This window comes from Amphiura filiformis, chromosome 2, assembly GCF_039555335.1.
Source record: "Amphiura filiformis chromosome 2, Afil_fr2py, whole genome shotgun sequence".
Taxonomy (NCBI): Eukaryota; Metazoa; Echinodermata; class Ophiuroidea; order Amphilepidida; family Amphiuridae; genus Amphiura; species Amphiura filiformis.
Genome location: NC_092629.1, coordinates 4484092 through 4506225, shown reverse-complemented (window position 1 = coordinate 4506225; position 22134 = coordinate 4484092). Strand labels below are relative to the sequence as shown.

Sequence of the window (22134 nt, the reverse complement as noted above, 5' to 3'; positions counted from 1 at the left end):
GTCCTGGTCATCCAGTTGGCTATTGCTTTTGACATTGCAACCATGGTTATTGTTGTCATGGATGTTCAACATCATAATTACCACGTCACATTATGATAAGGATAATGAACTGAGTGCAATGCATTCGTCAAGATAATCGCACTTGCCATGGAGTTATTGCATTTAGCTTGAGAGCCGATGGCTCGAAAGCTAAATGCAATAACTCCATGGCAAGTGCAATTATCTTGACGAATGCATTTGCACAAGTACATTATCCGTCATACACTTTGAGTGTAGGCCTATTAAAACAATAGGCAATATTAATTGCTGCATTCATTATATTAGTTTTAATATTAGGGAAAATATCTTACATTTTAAAAACACCCTCAGGACATTGACCAGCTACGTAGCATTTAACTGGTAAAGAAAATCAATCCCTGTAATCAATGGTATCGATTAGCCATACGTCATACTTAGGTAACTTATTCACGCATGGTTTAATTGACTTGACTTTATGTTGTGATCATTTAATATTGTGGTTTCGAACACAGAGAGCACTGAACCAGTTGGAAACGATCGATTTAGATGTCAGACTAGTACTACGGTGAATATCAACTGGACTTTATAGCTCTATAATTTGAACTACTTATATTAAAACACACGACATTGGGATTTAACAATTTGTTCAGTATTATCATAGGCCTTCAAACACATGTGTTTGAAGGCCTATGGTATTATAAAGCATGATCATGATATTATGCGCTAGTGTGTGTTTCCCGGGCCCGGCTATGTTATTTTAGATATAGGCCTACGTGTATTTCATTTGTAAAATGCTGAATATTTTGCAATGGTGTCATCTTGTATAATTATGCTCCACCTGTTTTTGGCCCTTTTTAATTAATAGAAGCTCGATTATTCTCATTTGATGTTTGATTTATTTGAGGTCATTAATCATAATTTATGACAATGATATTTGCAAGGGTGCAACTCTACTAGTCTTATTACAAGACTGCCCTATCCCAACCCTAAACCCTAATCCTAACTCCGTGAACGAGGACTGGACTCAAGTCTAGCGAGTTGCACCTTATTCGGTAATTGTACACTATTATAGAACACCGTTTGTAACTATACCATTTTAACACCACAGAATGTATATTTGTACTTTTTGTTGGTATATATATCGAACAGACAATTATATAGTTATGTGATCTCTGTGTCTAAAGCGCCACCTAACTCTACTTTATGGTTATGTGAAAGTAGTATTTCTAGTATTTGAGCGTGCACGTATTATCTAGAATCTATTGTTTAGCGTGCAGGTTTTAGATAATGCATTGTTTAGCGTGCAGGTTTATATAATTTGGGCTGTGAAGGGTAGTTCGCGAAAATAATGCACGGGAGAAGAATACATAACGATGAATAGAAACGGGCACTAGAAGTGTATTGATGGATACTCAACATCAAGACAAGACATTAGTTATCACATCACATGTCCTGGTCATCCTGGCCATCTCCAGATGAGCTGTTATTTTCAGCCATCAACACTTCTCTGTTCTCATAAGTCCAGAACCCATTCAAATCTATTAAGATACTGACAATGGTTTCACCATGGTTACTGAAAAGAAAATGAAATGATGGTAGTCAGTCAGTAATACTCCACTAAGAACATATAATACAAATGGGGAATTTGCATTTGGGATTGATCCATTTCATCTTCAAGGTGCAAGTTTGGAGTTTCAAGACGTTCAACTGTTGAGTTATGTCCTTTGTTTGATGACACCTGTATTGGCAGTGGTATGTCCTTTGAGATAAAAAGTGTCACCTGGTCTGTGGAACAATGCTAGCTGCCCGTTATATTTCACTCTTACCCCCTCCCCTTGCTGACATGGTACTGGGTGATTCAATCAATTTTTATTTCATTCAAAAATACAACAATACAATAACAGTAAAACATACACATTTGAATGAGGAGATGCTCAGAAGGCCAAATAGGCCTGAACAAACACCCCCTTAACCTTAGCCTAAGTTTCCTAATTCATCTAATAAAATACAATCACATACATACAAACATCCCCACCCTTTTTCATACATTCATGTAGAACTAAGCAGAAAAAAAAAAGAATGAATAAAGAACATGCAGAATATAAGTGTAAGACAAATTAAGATTTCATAACATATACTCATGTATATCGCACAAGAAAGTTTCATCATGTCAAAGATCTCATCTTTCACATCAGCAAATTCATAAGTAAACATATTCACCACAAATATTCATAAGCCAATGGATATTCATAACATATTACATACCTATTAATAAGATCTTGCAGGGTTATTTTGAGCGGGTCAGCAGGTTTCACCATATCAAAGATCTCATCTTTCACATCAGCAAATGATACCGGCTCCTGACCATGCTGCTTCATTTGTTCTTGAATAGCCTGAAAAATTATATACAAAAAAATATTATGTCAAAGACAGGTTGCACTATTATTTTCTTTAAGGTGGGCCGTCTTATTTCTACATATTGGGCTATTCCAGCTACAATATATACATCCTATATGGAAGACATGACCTTAATCAGCTTAATCTCCATTGGATTACCTTATATGGGCATGATGATGCCATATGTGCATAATAATGCCTTATATGGGCATGATAATGCCTTCTATTGTAGGAATGAGTATTCTTTCTTACCCTAAAGAAGTAGTTGAGAGCAAACACATTTAGGTAAGATCTGCTCTGTACGTCTAACAGACGAAAGAAGTACTGCAACGCCTGAGGTTCCTTTCTGTTCTCCATGGCAAGTACAAAGTCTAAGTAGGTCTTGTAATCCTGGTAAAACAATCAAGAAAGAGCATGAACACCCTGGAGTTGAGACTTGTAAATCATTTTTTTGTTCAAATGATATTTATATCTTTTCATAACACAAACAAAATAATGAACAAAATAATAACCCAGTGACCAGCACTCATGCACTATGATATGTATATAAATGTTGCACCCCGAACACAAAAGCAGACATGTGCTCAGAGCAAAGATATCAGGTCCAAAGCGAATTACCTCCGAATTACCTGTACATAAAGCTATAATATGTAAATCTTTAATATTTGTTTGTTTAAAATTACACATGGTGTGACCAAAATGGCTCCATTCTGGCTGCTGCAGCCTTCAAAATACATTGACCACCTAGGTTGCAGCAAACATGGAATCCAGCACAGCCAGAATAAAAAAAGGGTAGCAGACCCAAAGCAGAGCCGCCTCACTAGATACCAACCTATTTGTTCTCCCATACCTAAATAACTTGAAACATAGACAGACATATAGGCACCCCAACAAACAGACAGACAGACTCACCATTTCTCCATCATAAGTCAGGCATTCCTGGAAGACCCTGTCCAAGAAGACATCTGTTAGTGTTCCTGTCCCATACCTTGCCAATTCACCTTTGCTCAGCATGCCATTGTGATCTTTGTCCAGATTAAGATACTGACCTAAAACAGCAGAAAGAGAGATTATGAATTGTAATTTTTGGAAATACTGTATATATCCTTTAATAAATGCCCCTCTAATAAATGCTGCCTCCAGGCTTTTTGAAAAATTGAATTAAATAAATGCCCCAAACTCTCCCTAAAACAAAACATTTCCATGGAATCTTGTGAAATTAAGCTTACCACGGTGCACACATGATCGGCAATGATGTTGGTGGTGGCATAAATTACACCGTAAATCCAGAAGTGAACCGGAACTCACTGATACTAAGTTCATATAGTTTGTCATTTCGTGTAATTTATAAGCTTACCTGACAATTTTTCCGGAATTATTGTTGTAAAAATGACCTCTAATAAATGCCCCCTTTTGAAAAAATTTCACGTCCAGGGGCATTTATTACAGAATACATGGTATGGCCTTGAATTGTATCTGCAAGTATAGCATCACTTCATTTCTGGTGGTGGATACTTGCTGGGGGCACGGGCTTGGAAAAAAGTCTGAATTTATTCACCAACATCTTTAGATTAAAATTCAGACTTCCGCTCTCCTCATGGTTGAGTTAATGAACCATGAAAGTACTCAGTCCTTCAGAGGTAACATTATCCCATTGGTCCAGTGTAAAGTGAGCCATACCTATATAATAATATCACAGTCAGTTTTGTAAAGAGTAGGGTGTCAAACCTGACTGTCCTAATGGGCTGTTTTAGTTGATTCAGGATTTAAAAGCCAGTGTCAACATGGTGTCATCAGTTTGGATATTTCTTAACATATTGGACCGACTAACACTATATACAGCTATTTGGTTTTTCACAATGTAACAGTAATGGAAATAGAAGTGAAAATGTTTGTCATTTTTCGTCACAAAATATTTTGCCAAAAATGACATCACAGCCATAAACAACAATCTCCTAATTTGCATATAGCCGCCATTCCACCAGCTAGCTTGTCCAGATTCCTGATATGATGTCCATGATCATAGTCATATTCAAGGATACCCCTACAATAGCTTCCAGAGAAGTACAGCACTCTTTTGATCTGATCAATGTATACTCCCTGTTAATGAGCACCAGGCTTTTGTGCTCCCTTCATGATTGCCGCTCTGTGCTTTGACACTGGTCTGTTGTTATGATTAAATCAGCCACACAGAACCTCAGTTCCGTGTTTACGCTATGTACGCTCACTACGGGCAAGAGATTGTCATTCTTCTCTTAAAGAAATAATCAATATTGCAACATTGTAGTAACCAGTATATGTATTAGCCATTGGCAGTTGTAAATTTTCCCAGATGACATGATGAATTCAACAAAGTCAAAATATTACTCCGCTTAGTTATCAGAAAGTCAGAGGAATAAGTAGATGACTTCAGAACAAAGGAAGACTGTTAACTTTGTAGGGTAGTCATAGTACTACAACCAGGCCAAAACATAACTTTTGACAGAGAGCTTTACAGGGTGCTACCAACTGGTGCACATCTATGTACTGTGAAGCTAGTGTAGGAGAGTGGCTAATGTACTTGGATATACCCTTGAGGTTCTGTCTCGTAAAGCGCAATCAAATTAAAATGATAATGAATACTGACCATACACCCTAAGAGCTGATGGTGCTGAGAACCAGTTGGATTCCTGGGCATCCTTGGGAAGCTCCTCGTCTCGTAACTCCAGAAGATCATCAAGAAAACTACATGCCAAGATGTCCTGGATTTTTATTTTTCCTGAAAATGATTAAAAAGATAAAAACTTTTTTGGTTTTGTTCAAACATATCTACAAACAAACAAACATTTCTACAAACCCTTATGAATCTATTTAGTAATCTGGGCATTATTATTTAATTGACCACTATTGACTTTAGTTACCTGAATGGGTGGGTCCATTTCAAATCCACACCCCCTGTGTATGAGATTAAAGTGCTGTTGTGTCTTCCATAGGGGGTTATGGATTCCAACTGGAATAGCCCATTATTCAGCCCAATGCCTGCAATTTTGAAAATTTAGCAAGTACGCTTATACTATTGTTACATGCCCAATTCCATAACTTGGGTTGCCAAGATCTTTTTAAATGTCAGTTTTCTTATGCTCTTGATTTTTTGCTTGTATATTAATTTCATTATTGCCAACTTTTGTCTGTTTGGATCAGATCATGTCACATATATCAGATCATGTCGGGGAGGAGCAGAGTGCCCCTGACAACAAATGAAAGAAAAAATCAGGAGGGCAAAGGAAAAGAAAAGGGACATGGAGCCCCTTTTCTACCAAAATTCAGCCCAAACATGGGCCAAAATAGTGTAAAATAATGATGCAACTGTAAATTTATTTTGCCCCTCCTGACCAAAAAAGCTCGCTACTCCCCTGCCTGACTGTACCCTCTGACCTTCTACAGTTGGGATACGTCATACCGGAAGTATGGATCAACCAACATCATTATGATGAGGCATATGGACCATGATATGTAAAACCGTCAATAGTGAATAAAATATTTGGTTTTGTTCAAAAGAAATTTATCTTACAATAATGCCTTTTTACACTAATAATAAACACCAGCTCAAGAATTGGATCAAAGAAAAAGGCAAATTTCAGTGCGCTGCTCAAGACCTACCTGTTCTCATTGGACCTAAGAAGAAGAATTTCCTGATGGTGGTAGAAGAAATAGGAAGACTCCACAAAGCCATCAATTTGTGAAGTGAAAATGACATTTTATTTAAGGCAGGGGTAATGTAGAAGTTAACAAATACTGACCAGACTTCTACTACTAAACTCAACCCAGAAAGTATCGAAACGATTATAGATGGTCAGATATATTGGGAACTGAAATATATAGCAAAAACTTATTTAATGTATATAAAGCGCCGCTTTCTCCTCCGCATTTTGGTACCTCTTTCGTTGCTCTACGATATCATTTGGTCGAGTTATGGGCGTTTGAGTGGCTTCAAGTCAGATTTTGAAAGTTGCACTTAGCTCCTATTCAAGCCAAATGCGTTCGTCGTGTACGCACACACACGCACACAAAATCAAGGACACAGATGTGCTCTGTCTACTTAACCATGAACTTTACTTTATTTTACTCCTTCGACTTTCAACTTCAATACTTGCTACCCTTTACTTATCTCTGACTTATCTCATGAACTCTTTCTGCTGACATCTCAATACTTGATGTGCCCACCATCACTGTCTATCACTGCCTGGATTCGTCGTCGCATGCTCTGAACAACGCATTTGGCTTGAATAGGAGCTAAGTGCAACTTTCAAAATCCGACTTGAAGCCACTCAAGCGTCCATAACTCGGCCAAATGATATCGTAGAGCAACAAAAGAGGTATCAAAATGCGCAGGAGAAAGCTGCGCTTTATATACATTAAATACGTTTTTGCTATATATTTCAGTTCCTGATATATCTGACCATCTATAATCGTTTCGATACTTTCTGGGTTGAGTTTACTATACAGGGCACTGATACAGATCAGTGTGCTGCTTACCTGTTCTCATTGGATCTAAGAAGAAGAAGAATTTCCTGACGGCGGTGCAGACATAGAAGGAGTAGAAAGACTTCTCCAAGCCATCTAGTTGAGGTAATGTTGGGATTAACTCAAGAATGTAGTTTTCTAAATCCTGAAAAAATAATAATACAAGGTTAAGCATGATTATACTATGGAGCAAAAGATTAAGCTAAGGAAAAATGTAAAGTTTCATTTGGAGTGCCCACTGGTGTTTGGAAACGTTCAAGGGGTTGGTCACCCACCTTTGCACAGTATTTTTACTGCGAGGCCTGCGAGCACATCAGACACATCAAATTGCATTCTGAATACAAGGAATGTCCTTCTGATATCAAATAATTTTGTTTTTTTTGAAATTTTATGGTTAATTTTAAAGGGGGTTGACTGTATGTAATGATATTCCGACTATTTTTTTATTATTATTATCTTTCTCTCAAAATGTTGCCCCTCCATAGATCGTGACATGTGCCAACTGGGCTCTGTGGTAATTCTGCCCTGAGAGGCCTCAAAAATGTGGTGCAAGTAAAGTGTGACCCCAAGGGCCCGCCTTGGTCCCTTCACAGTGGGATTCAGGGATGTACTGGAGCCACCAAGGCAGGGTGAATTTCCAAATTACCCTCCCCCATACACACACACTATATTCTTGCCCAGCTATATCATTATAAATTGAGTCCTATCCTATCACACACACCCCTACCCCTACACACCAACCCCCTACAAAATTAACTTACAGATTCTCTCAGATATTCTTGCCCAGCTACATCATTATAAATTGAGTCATATATATCCAATTACTTACACACCCCTACCCCTACACACCCCATACACCCCACGCACTTACTGATTCTTTCAGATATCCTTGCCCAGCTACATCATTATAAATTGAGTCATATATATCCAATTACTTACACACCCCACCCCTACACACCCCATACACCCCCACACACTTACTGATTCTTTCAGATATCCTTGCCCAGCTACATCATTATAAATTGAGTCATATATATCCTATTACTTACACAGCCCACCCCTACACACCCCATACACCCCCACGCACTTACTGATTCTTTCAGATATCCTTGCCCAGCTACATCATTATAAATTGAGTCATATATATCCAATTACTTACACACCCCACCCTACACACCCCCATACACCCCCACACACTTACTGATTCTTTCAGATATCCTTGCCCAGCTACGTACATCATTATAAATTGAGTCATATATATATCCAATTACTTACACACCCCACCCCTACACACCCCACACACTTACTGATTCTTTCAGATATTCTTGCCCAGCTACATCATTATAAATTGAGTCATATATATCCTATTACTTACACAGCCCACCCCTACACACCCCATACACCCCCACGCACTTACTGATTCTTTCAGATATCCTTGCCCAGCTACGTACATCATTATAAATTGAGTCATATATATCCTATTACTTACACAGCCCACCCCTACACACCCCATACACCCCCACACACTTACTGATTCTTTCAGATATCCTTGCCCAGCTACGTACATCATTATAAATTGAGTCATATATATATCCAATTACTTACACACCCCCACCCCTACACACCCCCACACACTTACTGATTCTTTCAGATATTCTTGCCCAGCTACATCATTATAAATTGAGTCATATATATCCAATTACTTACACACCCCCACCCCTACACACACCCCACACACTTACAGATTCTTTCAGATATCCTTGCCCAGCTACGTACATCATTATAAATTGAGTCATATATATATCCAATTACTTACACACCCCACCCCTACACACCCCACACACTTACTGATTCTTTCAGATATTCTTGCCCAGCTACATCATTATAAATTGAGTCATATATATCCAATTACTTACACACCCCCACCCCTACACACACCCCACACACTTACTGATTCTTTCAGATATCCTTGCCCAGCTACGTACATCATTATAAATTGAGTCATATATATATCCAATTACTTACACACCACCCCCACACCCCATACACCCCCACACACTTACTGATTCTTTCAGATATCCTTGCCCAGCTACGTACATCATTATAAATTGAGTCATATATATATCCAATTACTTACACACCCCTACCCCTACACACCCCATACACCCCCACACACTTACTGATTCTTTCAGATATCCTTGCCCAGCTACGTACATCATTATAAATTGAGTCATATATATATCCAATTACTTACACACCCCCACCCCTACACACCCCATACACCCCCACACACTTACTGATTCTTTCAGATATCCTTGCCCAGCTACGTACATCATTATAAATTGAGTCATATATATATCCAATTACTTACACACCCCCACCCCTACACACCCCACACACTTACTGATTCTTTCAGATATTCTTGCCCAGCTACATCATTATAAATTGAGTCATATATATCCAATTACTTACACACCCCACCCCTACACACCCCATACACCCCCACACACTTACTGATTCTTTCAGATATCCTTGCCCAGCTACATCATTATAAATTGAGTCATATATATCCAATTACTTACACACCCCCACCCCTACACACACCCCCACACACTTACTGATTCTTTCAGATATCCTTGCCCAGCTACGTACATCATTATAAATTGAGTCATATATATATCCAATTACTTACACACCCCCACCCCTACACACCCCACACACTTACTGATTCTTTCAGATATTCTTGCCCAGCTACATCATTATAAATTGAGTCATATATATCCAATTACTTACACCCCCCACCCCTACACACTTACTGATTCTTTTAGATACCCTTGCCCAGCTACATCATATAAACTGAGTCCTATCCTATCACATACACCCCTACCCCTACACATCCCACACACTTACTGATTCTTTTAGATACCCTTGCCCAGCTACATCATATAAACTGAGTCCTATTCTAGTCTGATGCAGCCAAACTTTACGCATCACATAGTTGAAAAATTGCATAATGGATATTCTGCCGTATGGATCTGTCTGAAGCAGCTTGGCAAACACTGTAGCAGTGAAGAAAGGCCTGTATAAAGAATAAAATATGGAATTGAGTAGTAAAAGGTCTTGTCTTAAATTGTGAGTATAGATCTGTCTAAAGCAGGCCTTCTCAACTAGTTTATTTGAAGTGCCAACTGGGAAATTTTACTGATAATGAAGTGCCAACATGTTTAGGGAGCATTTTGTGAGGGAGCGTGTGCGCGATCGAACACATATAGTGGATGGGGTCCAGGAGGCCCGCGCCTTATAGCCACTGTAGGGTTCCAGTGTGAAAGCCCCAGCCGCGGGGGTCCAGGGGGCAGTGCCCCCGGAAGCTCTGAGATTTTAAGGTTATCTAAAGGCTCAGATGTGGTATTTTTCACCTCCAGTTTCCGAGGTCTATTTACTTTGTACTTCTATGTGGACAGACTATAGAAAAAGGTCCCCTTCTTCAAAATCCGCACCCCCTTAAAAATTCCTGCGTATGGGCCTGGTAGCTAAACACTAATTGGGATAATGGCCATTATCGCATTGACTTTTTGAACTCTTCAAATGGATGCATACACCTGCTATATGGAAGACATGACTTTAATCTTCCACACAGGGAGTGTGAATTTTAAACGGGATTACCAGAATAGGTGATTCCATTTGATACCTACACCCCCTGTGTATTAGATTAAGGTCATGTCTTCCATAAGGGGAATTTCAACTGGAATAACACAATTATTAACTTACTTGCACTTAGCACCAGCTTCACCAGCGACCTTTAGAAAATGCTCATAGTTAATCATCTGATCCTCACCCACCATAGGTGGTGTGTGGTGTTTATCAAGCAGAAACCACAGGTTCTGAAATCACAAATGGTATACTGTTAAGGGTGGTATTAACCCTGGAATTATGGAAACTTTGGGCTGTGGGCCGGGTCTCATAACTTTGTTGGTCTTCACCACCTTAAGCTCCCACAACAAAATTTCTCAAGTGACAATGTATTTTCCAAAAATTAGAATGCATACAAGTCTTTGGGCTTGACTGTCACAGCATAATGAAAAGTTGTTGTCCCTTGTTTTAGATCTCTCTGTTTCGTTTGGCACTTGGCAGAACAGGATAGTATTTTTCTCATCCAAAAATTTAGTGTGTATTTTTCTGGAATCGGGAGTAGTTACTAACTTACTAGATAAGACATTTTTGTTTGGACATTTGATTTATCCACACCACCATATAATTGAGATAAATATCTTTGAATTTGGCTGGAATTCTAAATATTCCTCAAGGGGGAGAGGTTTCAAATGGAATAGACAAAAAATTTTGCATTCCCCTTCGCTTCCATTCAAAAATTCTGCATTCCCCCGTTATTTCTTAAATCTTAACATTTCCCCATCTTTCCTGGCAAAATGTTCGCATTCCCCCTCTTGCTCACCTAAAAATAAATTTTGCATTCCCCCAAACATCCTCCATCCCCTGGTATAAATAATGACCGCACCCTAATTTACCTGCAACTCTTCATTGTCCAATAACTCCCGACTTCTTCTCTGAAGAAATACAGCCCTGAAACATAAATAATTATGATCAATTGATAAATATTATGATTAATTAAACACTCATACATTGTCTTCATGTTGATTGGACACAAGCACTGATTGGGCTATTCCATTTAAAATCCACCACCCCTGTGGAAGATTTTGGAAATATCTTCCACAGGAGGCAGAGGAGTAAGAATTTCAAAAGGAATGAACACATTAAAATTATACAGCCCAATTTGTAACTCACCCTACCTCTGTGGAAGCTTCCGATTGAATCTTTCTTACAGAGGGTGTATGGTATTCCAATGGAGCTGCCTAACGTGTTCATTCCATTTGAATTTCATACCCCCCCCCCCTGTGGAATATATTTCCAAAAGTTTCCACAAGGGTAGTGTACATTTTAAATGGAACAGCCCAATTTATTTGTTTGTCCCATAAGGCTTAAAAAATTGTTTGATTGGCGCAACCCTGCCGACCCTAAAAATATGCCCGAACCCGACTTCTTTTTTTGTGCAAAAAAGGCCTTGATCAAACGCAAAAATTAAGCATTTTACAGCTTTAAAAGTAAAAAAAAATCCCTTCCTACCTACCCTAAATTTTTTTATGTTACACCAATCAAACAATATTTTCAGGCCTAATAGGAATAAAATAATTAATGAATGAACAAGTGAGCCTAAACATGACAGGGTACACTAACTTGAGGATTGGGAAGTAGTTTGGGATATAATACTGCTAGTAAGGAAAAAAAGATATAAAATCATCAAATTATGTCTAAGTGAGCCTAAACATGACAGGGTACACTAACTTGAGGATTGGGAAGTAGTTTGGGATATAATACTGCTAGTAAGGAAAAAAAGATGTAAAATCATCAAATTATGTCCAAGGTGAGCCATCCTAAGCCATATAAAAAGGCTAAAATCCAAGCACTTCAGGGGGTGCCCCCCCCCCCCCCGGACTCCAATGGGGAGCTCCCATCAAAGGCCCTAAAGTGAGCCCATGAACCCTACCTGTTAGTTAGGCCCTTTGCACTTGACCATGGATATACATTTGTAGTGGCATGTTAGAATTTTCTACATTTTAGAGTGGGCACTTTAAGGAATTTAGTTGAGGACGCCAAGTTTTTGAAATGATTTTGACCCTCTTCTCTGTAGCCCACAAGCAAATATAACTGAGAACCCCGGGCCTGGCTTAAATCATCCTAGGTCTCCTTGCTGACAGCACGCAAAAACAAATGAAAACGATTATACCTCAAACAGCCACTTAGCTCAAAAGAATGAAACAGTTTGTCAAAAGTTTTGACCTTGTTGACATTAACTGAAAAACTGGCATGGAGTCCTTATTCTACTTTAGTCCAATACTGTGACTGCTACCCAGACATGAAAGATATCTTATCCTACCCAGAATCCTTTTCAACATGATGCATGACCTCACTTATCAAATGACATTCCCATTATGCTGGTTTCAAACTACCCTGCCGTTTGCCGCTGAGCGGCGTGGCGCACGCGCATTGCAGACAAACGGACACAATAAAGGCTTGTCATTGGTTGAAACGCCCTGCCGCTTGCCGCTGCGGCAAGCGGCAGGAAAGTATGCTGGAGGCTTTACTTTGTATAGGTTCCCTTTGTTTTCATTTTGAGAATAGCCTGGTTAAACATGGGTCGATACTTGATGGTAAGAAATAAACATATTTTGTAAGATCTGGATGTGCTCTGTTGATAAGGGTACCGTACATTTCATCAATATCAACATGTTGCACTATACAGCAAACCAGTACAAGGAATTGAAATGGAAGAAATGCATTATGGGAAGTGTACAAGATATCTCCTCTAACTGCTACCTACCTGGATTCTTCTCGTAGTTTTTGCAAGAGGACCTCATCTTCACTCGGCAACTAGGGAAATAAAATATAAATTATATTCCAGTTGAAATCCATACACCCCTATATAGAGACATTAACTTAATCTCTAACACAGGGGTGTGAATTTCAGATGGAGTCCCATTCAGGTAACCAAATTTGAAATTCACACTCCCTGTGTGGAAGATTAAGGTATTTCAACTGGAAGCTTGTCTAACTACATTTTCATTTTGAAGGGGCAGTGGTTGTGGGTTCACATCCCTACAGTGCCAATGTATTGTGCATTGGGCTTTATCTAGCATGCCTCATCCCCCACCCATGTGTAATTGGGAGATGTTACAATCATAATTGCTGAGGAGCTGCGCTACAGGCACGCCCCTGTTGAAGTGAATGATTCTGGTATCTCACTGGCAGCAGAAAAAATAATGTTTTAGTACTGGTAGCATGGTGTGCACATTACATCCCCAAGACTTTTTATAACTTATTTATTATTCTTTATAGAATCTGGGTATAGCTGAGAATGTTAGTTTCCTTTATTTTTGTTGGCTCATTTCATTTCTGTGACTGTAAGTGTATAAAGTTTAGTAAGGGTTAGGGTTACAGGGAGGGTTGGGTTTAGTTTAAGGTTAGGTCTATTGGTAGGGTTGGGGTTAGTTTAGGATTAGGGTTACAGATACAATTAGGTTTAGTTCAGGGTTAGGGTTACATGTAGGGTTGGGGTTAGTTTTAGGTAGGCCTGTTATCGACTGTCGAAAGTATCGATAGTCGGAAACTTCACACACTTCCAACATGTTGGTACACTCAATGGTAGTATTGATACACAAACGATGTACCGTGTCCCAACATCAAAAGCCACTAGCCGCTGATAGCTAACACACTTGAAATATAGCACAAGACCAAAACAAACTAGGAGTAGGAAACTACCATTCATGCAAGAAAGCAACTTTTTGCATGGAAAATTACTAGGCCACACCCCCTGGCATAGAAAGTTTAGCCATAGGCCTACACTCATCCAGGGGCCATTTTCTTGTGATACCCGGCATGATTGAGTTTGTTGACCTAAGTTCACACATAAATTTAACAAAAATTATACACCATTATAAGACACACCCCGTCAACCAGGAGCATAGAATTGAATTCACAAATTACATGTATGTACATACATGTAACATGCAAAAGATGCCATCACAGTGATGTGAATAATACTGAAATAAATGGACAAACACACATGTAAATATCATGTCAGTGACACCATGGGCACCTTCCAACCAATTACAGCTTTGGAATATCAAAACATAATATTCACTATTGTGCAGATCACGTGGGGTAGAGCAGTAATGCCACACACATGGTCTTCGTAGGGCATTTGTTTTGATGAATATTGGGTAAAGCTTAATTGGAGGTTGGTGATCAAGTTAAGATATTTCTTACGCTGTCACGTTGTTGACTATCGATGTCGAAGAAGTATTTTTTTCCGACATAGCGATAAACAAAAACTCTATCAATAACAGGCCTAGTTTTAGGTTAGGGTTACAAGTACACTTAGGTTCAGTTTAGGATTAGAAATTAGTTTAGCGTTGGCATTCTTTTAAGGTTAGGGGTAGCTCTCCCCTTACTTTGTAGTAGAACCTGGGTATACATGTAGCTGAGAAAGTTTTTTGTCACCTTTATTATTTTTGTTGGATCCTTTCATTTCTGTATAAAGCTTGGTTATCGGGTCAGTATTAGTTTAGGGTTAGAGGGTTAGCTACGGGTTAGGGTTTGAGGGTTATTTTAGGGTAAAGGGTAGCATCAGGGTATAAGCCTTTATTTTTGTTGGATCCTTTCATTTCTGTACAAAGTTTAGTTAGGGTTAGTTTAGGGTTACAGGTAGGATTGGTGTTAGTTTAAGGTTAGAGTAAAAAGATTAGTTTGAGGTTAGGGGTAGTTCTCCTCTTACTTTATAATAGAATCTGGGTATAGCTGAGAATGTTTTGTCGCCTTTATTTTTGTCAGATCCTTTCATTTCTGTATAAAGTTTGGTAAATGTCTCCATTTCTTCTGCTTGCTTCTCACTCTCAGTTTTCTTACCTGCAGGAAGATAAAATGGTTGATTCAATAAAATTACGACAGGAAATTTTGCTTAAAATTACAATCCTCTATCGTGTGATAGAGGAGAGGCAGGTGCAATATTCTTGGTGGTGTAGGACTGGACTGCAAGGGCAGTGAACAGGGCTGTCAACTCTCACGCATTGGCCGTGAGTCTCACGCATTGGGTCACTTTCTCACGGTCTCACGCCAAGGTAGTATAATCTCACGCGTAGGTAGTAAATCTCATGCAAAAAGCTGGAAAATGAGTAACATCTCACGCATCGTCATGAATAATTTGTTGCTCCTACCCCCCCCTCCCCCGCTTTTCACATTCTCGAGCGCCCAGAGTAGCTCAAATAATCATGTTACAAAATGAGTCGGCAAATCCCGGTACGCCTCTGTCTCAAAAAGTTGACAGCCCTGGCAGTGAATTCGTGATAGTCAAGGTTTCTTGAGCGATAGCAGGATACGAGACGTAGGCTAAACAGTACTCTGATCTGCTCTGACATGCGAGTGGTTATTATGAGCAACGAAAAGTCCACTCCACGAATATGTGAATATGGTGATGAATGCATGCTAAATCCCGGCAACACATACATGTACACGTAGTCACGTATCAGTAGCTCCTTGGAACTCATAGTCGGGACTAATCATGCTAATACACAAGAGTACAGCGCTACTCTACGCACAGCCACGCAAAGTCAAAGAGTATCATCAGTATGTTCCACGACCACGATGTACACATGTACACGAATTAAGTAATTTTTCTATAGTTCTACTTTACTTTAATACTTTCAGCTCATTTCAAGACTTGGCAGGCCTTATCCGAACCTGCCGGGCTGCCCTGCTATTTAAAATATTCATGTTTTGGTTTGATTATAGTACGTATACATGATGATTGTAGGGCATTACAAATACATGAATAACCTATTTACAAATGATTTATTTATTAAATCAACAAGCGGCTAGGGGATGCAGGGGTAACCTTGTCAATCAAATATTATTCTATTGTCCACCAAAGTTAAGCTTATGACATCACCAATACGTTTATATCCATGATCATTTCAATCGATAGGCAAAATCCCCAGAGGAACACTGTGCGAAATTGACTAAGTTTAACGTGTGCACATAAATGTGCATGGAATAAAAGTTATATAAATATAAAATATTACAATTTTAAATGAAATAGAAATTTACAATAATAATGAAAAATCATCACAATGTTATAAATAGGCCTAATGATAATAATAATAACATTTTAATGTGAAGGTCTAAATGCCATCCTGGCAAACACAAAACGTTTTTAAAACGTTTTAAACAGGTTAGGCCTATATTTTTGGGTTTGTGTTTTGGTAAAAACGTTTTAATAACATTAAATGTCGGGTTAAATAAAGGGCATGAAAACATTTTAAACAGTTTTACATGGAAACACACTACAAAAATATTTTTAAATGTTTTCGAAATGTTATTGAAAATATTATCTGCAAACATTTTTGCCAATATTTTGTCACCACTTAAATAATGATAGGTTTGAGAATATTTGCAGTAAGTTATCAAAAAAGGTTTTTGAATGTTATGAATAGGTTTTATTCCCTTTATATAGCCTTTATATAACCCGATATTTAAACATTTTCTGGCAACCTTTTCTAACCTTTTTGCGAATGATGTCGAAAACTCAAAAACATTTTGTGTTTGCTGGGATAATTGAACATAATTCAAAATTGAATAACACAATAATAAATACGTATTAATTATGCCTACTCAAAAGACGCGTTCCTATTTGTATTAACAATATGAGAATTATTAAAGTGCAAGCTTATAGTTAAAACCAAATTAAAAATCACAAAGCGCATTTTAATATAACATTTCTCTGGTATAACGTTACGAATTCATACTTAGGCTTATGATAAAAAAATGTTTAATTTCTTTAATAAAAGAAATCTTATAGGCCTATGCCTTATATTCTTATAATATTATCATTATTTTGTTTATATTTTTATTATTGTTTGTTTGTTTTAATCGTAATCATAAAGAATAAATTAAGTCATGGCATCCTGTTATTGAATGCTGAATCCAGGTACCTGACTGAATCACCTCGTAAAGTATTTAAAGGAGTATTTCGTGATCCTAGCATCCTCTATGTATGTCATTTTTCATTAGATATCCACGAAAAAAACCTATTCCCAAAATTTCACTTGATTCCGATTTTGCGTTCGCGAGTTATGCATGATTATGTGTATTACACTGCTCCAGAGACAATGCGTTGTAATTTCACGATATCTTTGCTAAACGAATTAATCTGCAAGAAATATTTTGTACATGAACATTACATGTATGTAGCCAGAGGTTTCCAGTGATATAAAAATCTCAACTTTTTTTGAGAAAAGTGGGGGGATGAGGCTGTGGATCACGAAATGCCCCTTTAAAGTGCGCCGCTATAGTTTAATTCCATATTTTTATCGATACATCGATCACTTATCGGATTCAGTATTGGACACAATACATGTAGATGAAGTATTTGATTGACAAGGTTACCCCTGCGTCCCCTAGCCGCTTGTTTAAATCACATTCATCATGTTCATGCATTCAGTCATTCACTGTTATTAATGACGTAGAAAAACATAGATCGCTGAGCTCGAGCTGGTACGTTGCCGTTTCATTGACAATCACACACTGAATAAGCCATTATGAAATGAAGGGACCTAACAAAATCAGCATCAAATACAACTAAAATGGAAACTGAATTTACTCTAGCATGTATGGATTAATAAAATTAAATAAATTACTTGTTTTAGCATATTCAACTTTACTGTGTAGTGTGTACCATTTTTTATCAAAAAATTGCTGAATAATAAAGGCAAGCACGCTCCTAAATCCAGTTCATTCGCCCGTTGCCATGCAGCGCTACAGGAACGGCGACTGAAGGCGATTTCAATGTCAATTTTGTGTCCATGTTAATTTTTATATGGATTTACCTGTGTAGATTTTAAACTGTTGTGAACGTGGAGCTACGCAAACTGGCAGGCGATTACCCACCATGCAATGCGAATACACGGAAACGATCCAGTTTAGGATGCATCGCAGTTCCTATTGTGTAAACCAGGCGTAAACCGCCCATCCAACCTGATCGTGTGCACAGGATTTGTGCTGGAGGCTAGTTAATCGCACAACCAATGCGCAGAAGAAGACCTTGATACTAGGCGGAGCTTCGTTTCACAAGAATGATTGACAGCTGTGAGTAGGTGAAATTCTGTTCTGTGATTGGTACAAAAATATGGTTCTCGTATAAATGAATATATTATCCATGGCTTCAAAATTAGGAACCGTTTCTTCCACAGAGCCATATATAGGGCTCTATGGTCTCTACTCATCATACACGACCGTAGAAGATCTGGCCAGCGACGGCGCTTGCCAATCAGGCTAACTATTTACGGCGTGGCCTCTCATCCTTTATTATCTCTGGTCTTGTCACGCTGGTAGATTCGCCCATCTGTGATTACTGACCTGGATCTGACAGAAGATTGTGGAATTTACGATTTTCAGCAGCAGGATTTTATGAAACTGCCAATATTTGCAGTATCGGTAATAATTAAAATATTTTTCATGGTGTCGGTAGTGCAAGTTGAAGTTAGTGAATTTGTGGTTTTGTATGTTATGTGCAAGAGTGTTTTCAGGAAGCGTAAATAGGCAGGCCGTTTATAGCTAAACTCTCCATCTTATATGTAAGTTCGGCGAAGAACTGGACACATCACACGGTAGTGTGATGTGTCCAGCCTGATATATGTTAAGCTCAGGGTTCCCGTTAAGGTTTTAAAAATGTGCGTCCGTAATGACGCAAGTTTGCTGACGAGGTTGCAAAAACATGCGTCCAGACAGATTTTTGTGCATCCATCTGAAATTCACGATTATGACGATACACACGTACCCGGGTCTACACCTCATCAAATGTTGATTGTTAAAAAAAAAAAGGGCATTTTCGCCGTGATATTCCATCTCCATTACGCTATGATAATTTTTCTCATTTCTGTGTCAGTTTTGGTCCAAACGTGGTCAAAAACAGGTGCAAAACATGAGCAAAGTCTGTCAATCTTGAGCAATTTTCGTTCGTACTTTCACTTCCGCATTCTTTTTTAAATTAACGTGGTGTTGATGCTACAAAAACTAAAACACGCTGCCACAAATAATACTGAAAAAGGGTTATCATTTCGATTTTTTCTTTAAAATTGCTTTTATTCATCGTAACAATAATACTAATAAAGGAAACCTAGATTATTTATGAGAAAATAAACTTAAAATATTAAAAATTGAATATTGTCAGGTTGTGATAAATAATTAAATAAACGTTAGCGGCACGTGCTTACTTGTAAACAAATCAATCGGGACTTCCCCAGCCATCAAACAAACAGCGATCGTCCGGAAAAGCATGCAAAAAGTGCACGATTTCCTGACGTTGCATTTACAAATATTGCAGAATTTACTTCAATTCTCAGCAGGTGGGTCAAAATTTTGGGGCTTTTATTATCTTAAAAATATAAAAAAAAAAAAATTTCTTATTTTTATCATCAATTAATGATAAAATTTCGAAGTTTTGTCTGCTTCCACATTCATGTGACATGGACGCAAAATACTTGATTAGCCATGTGAACTTGCGTCCAAATGTGTAAAATACGCGTCTGGACGCAATGACGCACACTAACGGGAAGCCTGGTTAAGCTAGTCACGATTATCGCACTTTCAGTTTCCCACGCGTTTCAACGGGAATTGGATTGCGTACTTTTTCGATGTCTAGTGAGCAAATTTTTCAATATTTTGAGAAAATGATGTCAAATTTTCTATTCTGTATTGTTTGGTAATAATGTCTTTTGCCAATAGTATGTTTAAAGTTGTAATTTTGTGTTTTTGATCGCAAAGATCGGATATTTTCGTTCGATTCAATTCTGAACCCTTCGCAAGGGTGCCGATTTCGCAGAACTTTGACGATAATTTTGCCTTTTTGGACACTAAAATGCTTTCGATCCTTAATTTTGTTTCAACCGAGTCTTAAATTAGCAAGCACAATACGGTTGGTACCACTTTTATATACATTGGATTGATGAAATTTTAAAGATTTTTTTTCAAGTTTCTAACCGGCGCAAATCGTTAAATGTGTATTTCCCATTGACATCCAAAATGGCGTAAGCCAGTCCTCAATATACATAGGTACGGCGTATATAGGACTGGCAAGCGAGTCTAGTTTTAATTGATCGAAAAATCTATCTTTTATGCACGACGACACGAGAGTTATGTGTGCATAAGATAGAACTTACGCTATTTGAAAACGCTGCTGCATAGCGTTGATACTTTTTATAACGCATAGTAAAAAACATTCTTCCGAATGTCACTTTTGGCTACAATTTTCCTGGACTAACATAATGTATCTTGATTCAAGGTTGCTTACTTTTAGAGAAAAATACATCTTTGAAGTACATTCTGGAGATGTTTTAGGTCACAGCAGTGCGATGCTCCGAGCAATGATCATGGCTGATTTACTGTCACCGATGTACACGCTAGAGACGACCTTTTTCAATTGGGTACATCCGGGTCATAATCAGTCACAGTCACTGATCAGTGGTCACAGTACATGCGCAGTGTAGACGGCTGGTGGAATAAGCACGTCAGCGGAGTTCAGGATTGGCAAAGCAGCGACTTAGTAGCCCAAAAGGATGACTTTTGAAGATTTTCCACACTACAGTTTCCTGTCCAATAGACACCAATTGATGGTTAAGAAAGTAATTGAGCAACTTTTCAAATCTGGCGTAGGCAATTTATGGTATTTTGCTATCCCATAGATACCAATGTATGAATTTTAAAAACAATCGATCGACTTTTGGCAACACTGCTGGAGGTCAGTGGGTGCATATACAGCAGAAACACGGCGTTGATCGAAGCCGTTCGGAGAAACGAATATTGACGTTTTTAAATGTACATGTATGAAAATTTAAGAAAATATTATAGTACAGTGTGTCGGTAATATGTCACGAACTATTTCATGATATTTTGGAGACAACAACTAACTTGAGGAAGAAGTTTTTATTCATATGCATGAAATTGTACTCTGTATGGCAACTGCGTACATGTATCACACGTACATGTAAACAAGTACGTTACATACGATAACATCCTTGCAAGTTCTAACTTTCGTATCACAAGCTATCGGTTGTTCATACGAAAGTTAGAACATTTCGAACAAAGTTTTAAGCTTATCATTGAATGATCTTTTAACTTACTTTCTTCCTTTGTTGCATTGTAATCTTTTAAACTCTGTACCCAATCCATGATTATGGCAACCCAAAATCATGAAAACGTCTTGAAATCTGAGATTCAACTGTGCAAATTCGATGTATTTGAGAAGCACTTTTGCGGTTGGCTACTAGACTGCGGAACTCAGTCCTCAATGATAGTCAGTCATTTATCTTTTGGTCGTTATATGACTATCATTTGAGGGACTGAGTTGTTATAATATATCTTCCGAGGTGCAATTTCAGACAATAGCTGGGGATTAGTGGGGCAGAGGTTATCTATTGAATCCTTTCATGACCACTGAAGCATAGTCAAGTATGCCAAGGACACTCGGCACAAATTGAAAGACCATCACACAAGAATGCATGCATGTCAGGTCATCGACACCAATTTGGTGTTTGTTATGACACAAATTTTGTGTCTGTTATGCACCTCGAAATATGTACCTTAAAGTCTGTA

The 22134-nt window shown here is 38.2% G+C and overlaps 1 protein-coding gene across 1 annotated transcript; it reads right to left on the bottom strand.

The window, feature by feature from the left end:
* Positions 1-1162: 1162 nt before the first annotated feature.
* On the bottom strand, positions 1163-21801 carry LOC140145793 (serine/threonine-protein phosphatase 2A regulatory subunit B'' subunit gamma-like). The gene is made up of 12 exons (XM_072167472.1): positions 21663-21801; positions 15266-15396; positions 13313-13362; positions 11442-11496; positions 10687-10799; positions 9829-9997; positions 6931-7063; positions 5042-5173; positions 3328-3464; positions 2668-2805; positions 2284-2411; positions 1163-1591 (listed from the first exon to the last, which is right to left on the bottom strand). The coding sequence occupies exons 1-12, from the start codon at positions 21709-21711 to the stop codon at positions 1462-1464; spliced, it is 1365 nt and encodes a 454-aa protein (XP_072023573.1). The 5' UTR covers positions 21712-21801; the 3' UTR covers positions 1163-1461.
* Between the last annotated feature and the right edge of the window lie 333 nt (positions 21802-22134).

What these genes read in the sequence shown, in the direction of transcription:
- LOC140145793 (XM_072167472.1), bottom strand. Translation starts at nt 21,711, where the DNA reads ATGGATTGGGTACAGAGTTTAAAAGATTACAATGCAACAAAGGAAGAA. An exon ending in ATCAGCTCTTAGGGTGTATG is followed by an intron (nt 3,465 to 5,041) that starts GTCAGTATTCAT and finishes CTGCTGTTTTAG; the next exon opens with GTCAGTATCTTAATCTGGAC. An exon ending in TGACTTATGATGGAGAAATG is followed by an intron (nt 2,806 to 3,327) that starts GTGAGTCTGTCT and finishes TTGTTTTACCAG; the next exon opens with GATTACAAGACCTACTTAGA.